The sequence below is a fragment of the Drosophila ficusphila genome, unplaced genomic scaffold (genome assembly GCF_018152265.1).
Source record: "Drosophila ficusphila isolate 14025-0441.05 unplaced genomic scaffold, ASM1815226v1 contig_414, whole genome shotgun sequence".
Classification (NCBI taxonomy): Eukaryota; Metazoa; Arthropoda; class Insecta; order Diptera; family Drosophilidae; genus Drosophila; species Drosophila ficusphila.
This window is the reverse complement of record NW_025064328.1, coordinates 3,581,170-3,593,923: the sequence shown is the minus strand read 5'-3', so window position 1 is coordinate 3,593,923 and position 12,754 is coordinate 3,581,170. Positions and strand designations below refer to the sequence as shown.

Here is a 12,754-nt window from a genome sequence, read left to right as displayed (position 1 = left end):
CAGCTCGTCCGCCGCACCCCGAGCAAATCCCCTCTTCGATCGCTTTTAAACGTGTTCCCCTCGACTAAAAAAAACACACACACACAGCGAGAAATCCAAGTCTTTCGTATTTGTATAGATTGAGCTACTATCTGTCATAAAAAGAAAAAAGAACGTTTGAGAACTTATAGTTAAAGAACAAAATTCACACAATGGGTCGGTAAACAAACTTTGGGTTATTATTCCCGTTACTCGTAGAGTAAAAGTATTCGACTAAAGACTCTTTTGTTAAAAAATGGAAATTATGAGAACTTTACTGTTGATTGACATTTGACAGATGTTTATATATCTGAAGTTCAAGCTTGGCTTTATTATTCGTGACAATTTAGTTTAGGCTTACGAAAATTGTGTAACTTATTGTTTGTAATGTTAATTTTAAGAATCTAGATCATTTGATCTTTTGTATATTGAACGATTGCAATGGGGATGGAAATTAAGCCTAATTTAATTAACTAGAAAGACTGTAAGTTATACTGATTATATAAAAGAAAGGGAGCCGTTTACTATTGTTTAATAGCAACACTTTAAATACTAAAGCTTTTCTCATTTTTCTCCGTGCAGCAAACCAGCAGCAACAACAAAACGTTGTAAAAAAGCAACAAAGCCGTTTTTTTTAGTTTCAAGCCTTGTTTTTGTGGTTGTTGTAGCTGCTGCATTCCAGCGATCGCCGTTGAGTTGGCTTTGTTGCCTTGGCAACCAGGAATGCCAGCTCCAATCCCCATCTCCCTTCTTCGGGGAGCAGACCTCTCTTTCGCTCATTCTATCTGGTAGTTTGGGTTTTTAGAAATTCCAACGCAACGAAAACGAAAAGTGTGAAAAGTGAAGCGAGGCAGACAAACGATGAACTTCGAGGTCCCAAACTTGCTATCTCCTTTCCCTTTGCTACCCGTCTCGCTCTGTATCTCCTTCTCCCTCTCGCTCTCTTTCCCATATGTCTTTCTCGCTCGCGTCTTGCACCCCCGAAAAAAAATGAGTATGAATTTTTGGAACCTGCACGTTTTTTACGTGTAATGTGAGGTCAGTAACACTTTTGTTTCAAACATTTATCACGCTCCGTTTTGGACGAGTGCGTGTAACGCTTATGACGTCAAAAACGTTGCCAACCGTTTAATGAACTCCACTTGATTGACAAGCAATTTAGTATATTTTTTTTTTTTTTTTTGGGAGAATGAACAGATAAATTAGTCTGGCTTCCTTTGTGATTGAAGTGTTGTGTTAGAGATTATACTACAATAACCACAAACAGAGATTCGAACAAAAAGTTTTTGGCTTTATGAAAATATTTTATTATAATTTAATATTTAGATTGGGATATCGATTCAGTTTGAATTTCACAATCATTTATGTTATTTCTTGCATATTTTTAAAACAGTTCTCCCATTAAAATCTATTAACAAAAACAACAGTCGAGGATTTTCCCAAAAATCGCTCTAGGCATTTAAATTACTGCATGCGACGTACTGCAAGTCCTTCCTGGAAACTAAAACCCAACTTTCCACCGGGCGTGGCATGTCCGCCCACATTTTGAGTTTTGAAACCGGCTGCCTGATGTTGACAAACCTATTTTCTAATTTGTTTTGCATTTCACCATGGCAACGAAGAGAGAGAGAGTGGGTGGTGGCGGGGGAAACGTGTTTTTTTTCATGTCCAAACGAAGCGTGCGGGATTTTATTTAACGCGCCTGGTTTTCGAGTGGGGGGTAAGCGAAACCGGGGGGATTTTTTTGAGGGGGTGCTCAAAGCCAGCTGCGTGTTTACAGATATTTTTGCGACGCTTTTTCGGCCAGCCCCAAATGAAATGGGGCCCGGCCCACAACTAGTTGCTCCAGAGCACATACACACGTGCAGACAGCCGCGCCCAAAAGCCCCTCCCCCATTCACCTAACCCCCTTTGTTACTACATCCCCCCGCCTATGCACACTATTGTCCACGCGCGCTTTTCACAGAAAAAAAAAATAAAAAGAGCGAACCAAATTTGCGTTTGTTTGTTTGCTTTAGCTTTTTTCGAGTGAGTTGCCAACTTTTGTCGGGTGGGTTTTGGTGGCGAGAGGGGGTTAAGGGATTTCCAGATGGCAGGATAATGGTGGGTCATGCATACATGTGTAAGTACAATCATTACGCGGGACTCATCTTCCTATACAGTACTAATACCCTAAATTGGATAAACAACTGCCATTTGAAAAACGATACCTTGTTTTAAAACCACTGGTCTTTACTATTTTTAATCTACATATCTTAGATAACATAACATTGCTCTATTACCAATACTATTTTAAAAAACAATTCTCTGTTACAAAGAAATCCAAGTCGGAAAAGTTCAAAGTTCGAAATAAAGACATAACAGTTAGAAAGTTTAGTCGTTAAAGGTCTTGCCCCTCAATTTGATTCCATTTGCAAAAAAATCACCTTAGGGAAGCTCGACTATATGTGCGGGATCCCTTTCCTTGTTATTCCTTTGGCGGGGAGTTTCCCATTTCCACGTTTGTCGTGCAGTCAACCCACTTATGTGTCATTGTGTGTGGTTGCCTCTGTGTGCGTGTTAGGGCAACCGTTTGGTTTTTATGTCTTTTGTAAAATTTTATTTAATTTTTGAATCTTTTTTTCTCGTGAAAAGTTTAATATTTGTTTTTCATGCTTGCGATTTGCATAATTTGCACAAAAACACACATAAAGACGGGTGTACACACACACACACACACAGCCATGACCTCCATTTGACTAGCAATACCTGCAGGGTCTGCGGGCAAAAGAGATGGGGCTATGGGGAGCAACAAAGAAAGAAAGAGAGAGAGAGGGAGATAGGAGACACTAAAAACGGAGGATAAGCAAGGATGTCTCCGCTCTGCTCACATGCGATATATTTTATGAATGCAAATCCCTGTTCATTCGGATTTGGTTTACTTACTTGCGGGCGGATTCATCCTTCCTTTCCCTTTCCCCCCTCCGTCTTTACTTTCTCTTTCCTTATTTCCCTCTCTTTCTTCCGCCCGCACACACACACTCTCACTGCATTTTCATCTGCACATGTGGGCGAATCACTTTTTTCATTCGCTGTAGTTCGGTGTTTTATTCATTCATATCGCATTTTCATTCATGCGAATTCTGTGCGAAAAATCCTCCAAATGAAGCGAGAGGATTTTTTAAAATACCCTTCACAAAGATTAAATAGGTATTTACAGGTATTTTTTAAAATATTAATTTGAACCCGTTGGATTTCAAGGGACTGAACCTTCTTTGTTTGAAAAGTCAAAAAAATCGAATATGCAAGGGGGTCAATTGAAAAATTTAAATGCACTTTTCTTGAGAAATCCAATACAAGGATTGCAATCGGACTAAAATTGGAAAAATTATGGTTCCTGAAAGTAAGGCTTTGGGTCACTTTTGCGCAAACCATTGAAAACTGAGAAAAATGGGATTTGCAAGAAGGTAAAAATCATTAAAACTAATTAAAGAGGTTAGTAAAATAACCTTTAATTTGGCTGAAAGTTCACTTTAAATATCCTTTGTTACACAATATTCATCTTCTTATTTAAGAAGATATTATGCATACCCCCAGCTGCCCTTTCCTTGAGGTTGAATAAAACGGAAACTGAACACTGAACTGAACTGAATATTTATTATTATTATGTTTTTGGCTTGCATGTGCTACCTGCCCCCGAACCACCCACAGCTTACATCCCGCTAACCACCCACCATTTTCCTTCCCGCAGTATGGTTGTCCTCATTGCGCCGAAATCGTTGGGTCTCGGTGCGCTTTTTTGTTCGCTTCTTTTCTTTATTTATTTTCATTGTGTGGTGCGGCTTAAATGCGCTTTGCAGATATTTTATGCCTGCCAACTGGAAGTGGAGAATGTGGCGATGGGGGTGCACCCTCCTCGGGGGCGTGGATGTGGGCCAAATATGTTTATTTGACACACATCCCAGCCACCAGCTCCTCTCCGCATGCAAATCTTCCCTTTGCCGGCTTCCCTTATTGCTTGCATATAGAATCAAAGTTTTTTTTTTTGTGTCTGAATTATCCAGTGACACGGCGTGCACACACACACACGCACACATCCACTCACGTATGGCGCGATTGAAAAGAGTTTGGCTTTCCGCCACGCCCCTCTTTTGTGTTCGGGGGCGGAGGAAAAATATTTACCGCCCCCCCGCCTGACGGGAAATTCTCTTTTACCCTGACAAAGCAATTTTAGTTATTTTGCCGCAATTGAATTTTGCTCGGTGGGGTTTTTTTCTTTTATTATTTTACGCCATTTCGGTTTAACCTTTGGTACGAAATATTCGTTTGGTGTGCAGTTTTTGATGTGTTGAAAACAAAATAAATAAATGGTAGCACGCAGGATTTTGGAAAGGACTCATTTGAATTCGTTTGTTGATTTAGCACATTACATATACATATTAGTAAACTATCTGTAATTATTTGCTTTGAAATACCTTTTAAGTAGGACAACAATCCCCCAAATGAATTGGCAGGCAATTCAGCAATAACATTTTCCGCTTCCCTTGTTAGTTTGTCCACTTCGCTTGCTTTATTATCGCATTATTAATTTTCTTGCCCATTCAGGCGTGATTTACTTCAGTGCCAATTTAAATATCATTAAAACGTAATTACAATTTAAAATTAAAATAACTCACGCAGGACCCCGGCGCCCAATGAAGGACAAACAAAGAGAATGGGGCAACGGGGCGGGTACTTAATCCCTTTAGGGTGCGTTCAGTGATGTTCACATATGATAAGTTGACCCCCTCGACCCAACCTAATCTGTGCGTGTGCAGAGTGATGATATGCAGGCGGAATCCTCTCCTGAAAATTGCCTCCGAAATCCTTCACGCTTCATCAATTCGCATTATTGTTGCCATTGTTGTGTGAGTCCATGTGTATATGTGTGTGTGGGTGGGTGGGGTGTGTTTGTCTGCCTGTCGGCGTGTGTGTAACGTCGCTTTTTCACATTGAATTGCTAATAAATACAGCCGCCGGCGAAATACTAGTGTTGCAAAAAAACTCGTAAGGATTTAAAAAAAAATTCCATAACAAAAATTTCTGTTTGGCAGAAAATGAATTCAAGGTTTAGGTTTCATGAAAGAACAAATTGCTTTAAGGGAAATATAAAACTCTTCATTTAAATAAAGGTTGTACCAGTTTAAATTCTATGTTGGTACATTTTATGAAGATTTAAAATTGTTTTTCTAAGTATTTTTTATTTATTTTAGTGAACACATTTTAATAAATATGCTTTGAAATTGCACTATTTATCTAAGACTTTTTATAAGCAGAGCAAAGCAGGTAATATAATAACATTACTTTCGATTTAACCGCAATTGTTTTGGTTGTGTGTGTGTGTGGCGGTGTGTGTAAGTGGTAACAGAAGCCGGGCCATGACGCACATGGCGGAACAGAGACCGCAGAAGCGCTTCTCCAGGCCAACTCTTCCGCTCCCCCTTCCCCTTCCCATTCCCCTCCGCTTTTCCACTCTTCTCCATTTCCCCACCAACGTACTTAAGCGAATTGCGTATTTATGTGTGTAATCGCAACTCATCATTTGGGGCGGTAGTTTGCTGATGGGCGGGGATTCCGGGGAAAGGCGGCCCATACTCGCACACACACTCACACTCACACACACACACACATTCACACTCACAACGGGGCTTTCGTTATGGACTGATGGATTTCGTCTGTTACCTTTTCGCATTACGAAAATGTCGCTCGGTTTCTGCTTGTTTGACTCTTGTCTGCCAGCCTGATCTCCTCTTACCACTCCCCCAAATGCCCCCCTCCCCCTTCCCCTTTCCCCTTTCTCTTTTTTTGGCGTGTCAGAAGTTGCTGCGATTTATTCGGCAGCCATTTACATATTTTATTGTCAGCTAATGTCGGAATAAAGGTGCGAGAAGGGCGAGTTGGGCCGAGGGTTGGGTAAATGTGTGGTGGGCTGTCTATTTCTAGTGTGCCATTTACACAAGCACATTTCAGGATAATTTAGTATCGGATTAGAAGTGGAATACTCGTAATTTGAGAGCAATTTAGTGCCTAATGACTTGGGAAGACCATATAAAATGTACGAACCTTGTAGGAGTTATCAGTTAAAAACATGAATTCCAATTAATAAAACATTTTCTATTCACAATGAAATATTTCTGCATCATAAAAGTCCCATTAATAATAAAGTAATCCATTGGAAGCAATTAAGGTGTAATTTCGAATCAGAAATATAATATATACACACAGTGCAACATGATTTGGTTTTATGTTAATCATTAAAGTTTTTCTAACCAGTCTATAAAACTCACAGAATTTGAAAATAAATTTAAAAGCTTAAACAATTTAATTTCAATTCTGCAATTATATGGCAGTTTAATTACCATTTTGAAATATTTATCATTAAACGAAACTTTTCGAAATGAATTTGAATTGGTTTCCTTTCATGACTTTTTCGGTTGCATGTTTTTATCGTTTCTCGTTTATCTGGCCAATTAAAGCACATAAACATGAACACAAACATATATAGTATGTTTGTTGACCAGTGTTTACAAAAAAATTTGCCTTTCTCATATTAAACTATTTTCCGTTCGCTATCTTTCCCAAGTTTCGGACAAAACAAATTTCATTTTCATTTGCCAACAATTTTTGCATAATTATTTAAAGATGGGAAACTCACATTTTTGGGCTGTCATCATCGTGCCATCATCCCTTTTCCACGCCCCAAATTTTCCCCCAAAAGTAGATAAAAAGTTTACTCGAAACAACATTTTTCTGCTTTGTTTTTGTTTAATTAAATTGAAAATGTTTTCCGCTGAATTTGCTGGCCAAGCAAAAATGGCAAGCTATGAAGGTCTGTAGTTTTTGGGTTTTTCTTTTTGTTCGGATGCCCTGAGCTCTGGGCTCTTTTTAATAAACCAAATCGATTTCTAAGCTCGAGTAATTGAACAAATTGCCACAAAATGCTGTCTGGAATTTCGGCAGCGCAAAATGATTTTCCAACGGAGAGAAAAGAAGGCGACTTGGAAAATTTCTTTTGAATGCGAGGCGCATTGAGACAGAAAAGCGTTTTGAGGTCTTTCCGGGCGCCAGCCACTTACTGATGACCTTCGAGGTAAGCGAAGCGAGGCGTTGCGTATACGCCGTGATGGACGTGGCGTATGCTCATTCAATCATCCGCCGATTCATTGACAAAGCTGTCAATGGCTATTGATTTATGAGCCGCGTTCGAGCGCTCCCTTTGCGGAAACAACTCATTTGAAGTGCCGCAGACTGCCATAATTTGTGGTCCTTTTGGCCATGATTGAGTCCTGTCTTAATGACATCTTGTCGAAGTGCTTGGCACAAATGGTTGCCCTACGAGAAGACTGTTAATTACCTTTCCCCTGCCCTTTCAGGCAATTTCTTCCCTTAACCGCACACTCAACACGCAAATAATTGAGATATGCCCATTGCCCTCTGACCCCCTTCTTGCTCACTTGTTGGTTGGCCAAGCGAACGTCTCATTGTGGCCAAGAGAAACCCCTTTAAGATTCAGCTATCAGTCGCAGATACAGATGCAGATACAGATAACGAACAGGGAACTGGACTTTATCAAGCAAAACGTGATGTCGTGCTGCCCCCACATAAACTGAAGATATTGCCGGCACTAAAGATAATTACTTGGCAAAGCAATTACTCTGTTTAGCTGGTTAAGTAATTATTTTGGTCAAAGCCGAAGTTGCAAATGCCAAAAGTACAGGGCAGGCAAACTATCTAATTCGGTTTAGCATTCGATTTATGTACGATGGCTGCAATTAGCGAATTTTCATTATAAAAGTGGACACTCATTTATAATGGCTTCTGTTTGCTAAATTTAAAATGCCCATCTTGGGGTAGATTTATATAATAACACTTGCTCTTAAAGTTTCATTTGATTGGAATCGCTTAAATAAATATTAAAAAATAATAAAACCAAATTTGCTCTCAACTTTAGGCACTTTTCACTGTATGAATTAATGGCTAGCGCCTCATCAAAATGGCCACAACGATTTTAATTAGTTTGCAGCCTGCAGGTGTTATTCTCGCGCTCTTGTTGTGCATTTGGCAAATTCCCACAAATATGCATGTGTTTGCCGTATTGTGTGTGTGTGGATGCAGCTTTTGGCCCTCTGGCGCTTGGCAAATGTGCAACGACCACAACAACGACAACAACAACGGCAACAACAACAGCAACAACAACAGCAACAACTAGAACATGTCTATCGAGCGGGACGCAATGTTCCGTGTTACCCACCATCACACCGCACATTTTCAAATTCAATTTGCCACACTTAGGCCTGAAAGATTAATTCTCATTAAAATTACATTGTGCAGTTTTTCGCTAATTTATGTAAAGCCCCGATGAGCGGAAATGGTAGATGATATGATGCCACAGAGACCGAAAACCAACTGAATGAAAAAGTCGCAAATGAATTCGAAACCCGAAACCGAATCCTAATAAAATTCTCGACCAGCAAAACACCGCAGCGAAACCTTGTCTGAATTTTGAATGGGTTCGCGCTTCTCCAATCAGGATCTATATTGTTTGTTCCCTTGCTGCCGCAAATAATTAAAACAATTCTGAATTACACATTTATTGAAATTGTTTTTGTCAGATGATATTTTTGCACGGCTTTTATATGCGGTCGAGTTCGGTTCTGTTGTTTTAGGGTAAATATTCTCCCGGGATTTGCATGCGAATGTGTGTTTACCTTCGCCCCAAATGTATTCACTGTCAAATCGATAATTGCATTAAATACTGTGGCGTATTGGGGCAATCAAACGTGTTTGGCGTTTCCAAATTATACGACAAACTTCGTTTAACAAAGTCACTTACTGAATTGTACTGCCGCCCAATGATGTTTATTTACTCGATGGGATGGATTGATTAAATGTCAGGAGATTTGTGCTGTGCTGCTCATTTTCGTAATTGTTAGAAAATTAACTATTATTGATTTATGAAGAGTGGTTGTTATGTGTTGAAGCAGTTTTATGTTTAGGTTGTATGACAACTAATTTAAACTTATGAAAATAGTTAAACGAATTTGTAATTCACCTACTTGCTGTATACAAATTTTAGTAAATTTATAAATTTTATTATTCTATTTTTTATTATCTTGAATTGAATAAATTATGCTAATAGCTTTAAAATGATTTTGTTTTCTGAGCCAATGATATAGTTGATTACCATCACTTTTTATATATAGATAATTCATGTTTATTTATTTTCTACTGAATGCTCTTTGTGTTTATATGAAAGTCATTTAATTTGTGGTTTCTAGCCAAATGAGGTTGTCATTTATATTTTGCATACGAATGTTTTAGACAGTTTTCCTTGATAAGTAATTGTGACTATTGTTTTGATCGACCGACTGCCTGCCAAATATTTGTCTCTATTTCACGGAGAAAATTCGTTGTTTGTAGCCAATTTTCTTTGGTTCGTTTCGCTTGGCTTTCGCCTGGTTTCTGCTCAAATATACATGTGCAAAAATAAACGAATTCAGTTGTATAGATTCGTGTGTGCATCGCCCCCCACTTTTTATTTAGCTGGTTATGTGAGAATTTGGATATCGTGCATTTGACACGTTCTGTTTATGGCGCTGCAAAAGGTGTGGGAATGTATGCAAAAAACTTTGGGCTATCGGGTTCGGTTCGGTGGGGGAATTCCGGAGGAACCGTTTGGAGCTGTCATCAAACATGCAAACTGCATTCGAGCGAATTGCCAAGTGACTGAAGTATTTGCCATTCGAACTCAGCACTGAAGTGCAGGAGGAGGAAAATCAATCAAATGCCTTTAACCGAAACAGAGAACTTCGTCTAACCGAGATTAACTTTGGCGCACCCCGCTTGCAAAGTATCAAACGAAAAAGTTTACAAATAAGCGAACAGATACTTGCACTCGGGGGGCAACAAACAAAGGCAATTTGCCTATAAATACCTCGGATATGGGTTTTCAGGAGCCATCGATCTGGGGCGCAGAGATTCCCCCCTGGAGATTCCGATCAACAAACTGGAAAATGTTCTCTCCGCCGGCGAGCAGTGAATTTTCCAAGTTTATTGTTCGAGGGGTAAAATGTGTGGAAACTCGAACTTGCTCAACACATATCCATAAACGCTCCCACTTTAAGCCATGCAGAAAACTTTTCGTTCGCACAAAAAAGTGGAAAGTGAAAAGCGAGCGAGTGGCAGAGGAAAAAGTAAAATTGCTGACAGGAAACTTCCAATCAGAAATGAATTACTTTGAAGTGAGCTGAACAGATGATGGAGCAGAAGGGGGGACTGAAGGGCTGGATGCTGGTAGTTACCGCAGTGTCAAGTTTAAGAAGCCATGAAATAACATTAATTTGTTGCAAATTCGCTTGCCAAGTTTTTTTAAGTTGAATTATTTTGATTAGCTTATCGCCCGTTCAAAGTTGAGACTCCATCAGCATTTCAAACAGGATTGCAAATTTTCGGTTAGGGATGCGTGCGTGAATAGAATTTTATCGTGTCACAGTGAATAAATAAACATATATAAATGAATGTAGATATAGTTGTATATAGGGTAAAAGTATTTTATAGCCATTGTTCAATTCAATATATACTCGCATTAAAATAATTGGAATTGATAGTCAGATCGTTACTTTTTGATATAAAAAATCAATTTCATTTAGTAAAACCCTTCTTTTATGCATCAGCTTAAATTAAATACTCTCACGATATAACATCTAATTCTTATTCCAAATACTACCCATTAAAAGTATCTGGTGTACTGGCTTTTGCGGTTGCCAGTTCACTTTACAAATTCAGGCCGAAACAAAAGTCGACGACAATTCAAATTTTATTAGATTACATGAAATTTATGTGGCAATCAACTTAAAAAACAGAGGAAGCGAAGTATCTAGGCCGACAGGGCGACTCGTTGGAAAATGCAAATGACTGCGAGTTCTGCTGTGTATGTCATGATTTTAATAAGAATGAACTTCGTTTCCCCACCGCTTGTGTCCTTCGCTTTTTTCTTCTTTTGTTGAACTAAATAAGTCACATAAAAAGAGTGAATCTTCGTTGGGTGAGAGATGGTTCAAAAAGGAAATGGGTATTAGGTCCTCACTCCCTTCGTCCTATTTTTTTTATCATTTCTTACTTGAATGTTGCATGAAGAAAAGGCAAATTATTTTTTTTAATATTTTTACGGAAAAATTCTTGAAATTGATAAGGCTGCCTTTTGTGCACATATACGTATGAGTATGTGGGTGCCAGTATGTGTGTTAAAGTGAGGAAGTCCCTGTGGGTAAGCATTGTTAGCAACCACAAACCCCCTAAACTCCCCACTCAACCTGCTCGTTAAACTTAAATTTTATCGCGTCGAAACATAAAGTACACTTTCTAAACGTGAACAAAATTCAAGAGCGATTTTCCAACAAACCAGTTTATTCACGAAAGCAAATATTTATTTCACAAACATAAAGCAATGCGGCTTTTAGTCGGTTAAATATAAGCATCTTAAATAATTCATAAGCTAGAAAAACAAAAATATTTTACCAAACTAGAGTAGAATATCTGTCAAATACCAAAGACAATTATTAGTTGATGGGTTTTCGGAATTTAAAGAATTCCCAATGATAATAAAATAAAATGCAAACATTGGAAAAATATGTGGTATATAAATTTTATAAATTTTAAGAAAAATAAATGGTATTTCCATCACTGGCCAGCAAAGCCTGTTTCAGTTTTTATTCCCCTGGCAAGGGAATCGTGCAAAACGAGAGGGAAGCCACAAAAAAATTGTTGAAAATACAAATTTAAATTGTCTGTTTGTCTGGTTTTCTTAAACATATTTGCCAAACCCACACACTCACACACTCACACATACAAACATGCAGACATGCAGACAGGAATGGGAAAAGGAATACTTCCTTGGCAGCAAACACTTGTATATCGACGCCCCTTAACACATCACATCACATCACCCACATTGTACATCTGATATTTAATGATTATTTGTTTGTCTGTTTGCTGATTCTGACTTCTCCATTGTTTGCTTTCTCTCACCGGCAGATTGGATGAATCTCTAACGTCATGGTATGAAGGAGCCGACGAACACTTTGGATGAAATTGTAAGTGCTTCTCCGGCTAATCAGTGTCTAGAGCCAAACAGTTCAGATCCCCGTGTCACATAACCGAGGCGGAACCGCATCACGAACAAAAAAAAAACGTTCACTGGGGTCGGGGAAAACCCGGTGAAATATATGCGAAAAAGTCAAGACAATGCAACTGGCACATAATGAAAGTGAAGTGCGGGGGAAGTTAAAGCCAACAAGTTTTATGGTCGGGGGAAGTCTAGTGTGCTACACAAAAAAAAAAAAAAAATACCAAAATGTAAAAGTTAAAAAAAAATAAATATATTATAAACTAGATAGAAAAGATATTTACTATAAGATAGACATACTTTCTTGTAGTAATAGTTTCACTAAGGATCTTATTGTAAAAAGTGAAATCTCCAAAAAAAGGAAAAGTCGAATATTAAACATTGATCTTATGATTGCACATTTTCCTTCTGTGTATTGAAAACTGCACGCAGTTGGCGGTTGGAAAATGGAGAAAAGTTGAAAATGCAAAGCAATCTAAATAAAATGTCAGTCCCGCAAGTGCCGGCAGGTGGCGCCACCAGCGGGGGCTGGGAGAGGGAAGTGCAAGCGGGACGGAAAGACAAACGGAAAGAGACAACATGTGAGCCACAACA

At 38.7% G+C, this 12,754-nt stretch overlaps 1 protein-coding gene across 1 annotated transcript in view; it reads left to right on the top strand.

Moving 5' to 3' along the window:
* Positions 1–12,754, top strand: part of LOC108087814 (apoptosis-stimulating of p53 protein 1) — a 39,147-nt gene that overhangs the window by 1,260 nt on the left and 25,133 nt on the right. Inside the window, exon 2 of the mRNA XM_017185378.1 lies at positions 12,070–12,128. Within this exon, the coding sequence (XP_017040867.1) occupies positions 12,096–12,128 (33 nt within the window). The 5' untranslated portion in view covers positions 12,070–12,095. The remainder of the gene's footprint in view (positions 1–12,069; positions 12,129–12,754) is intronic.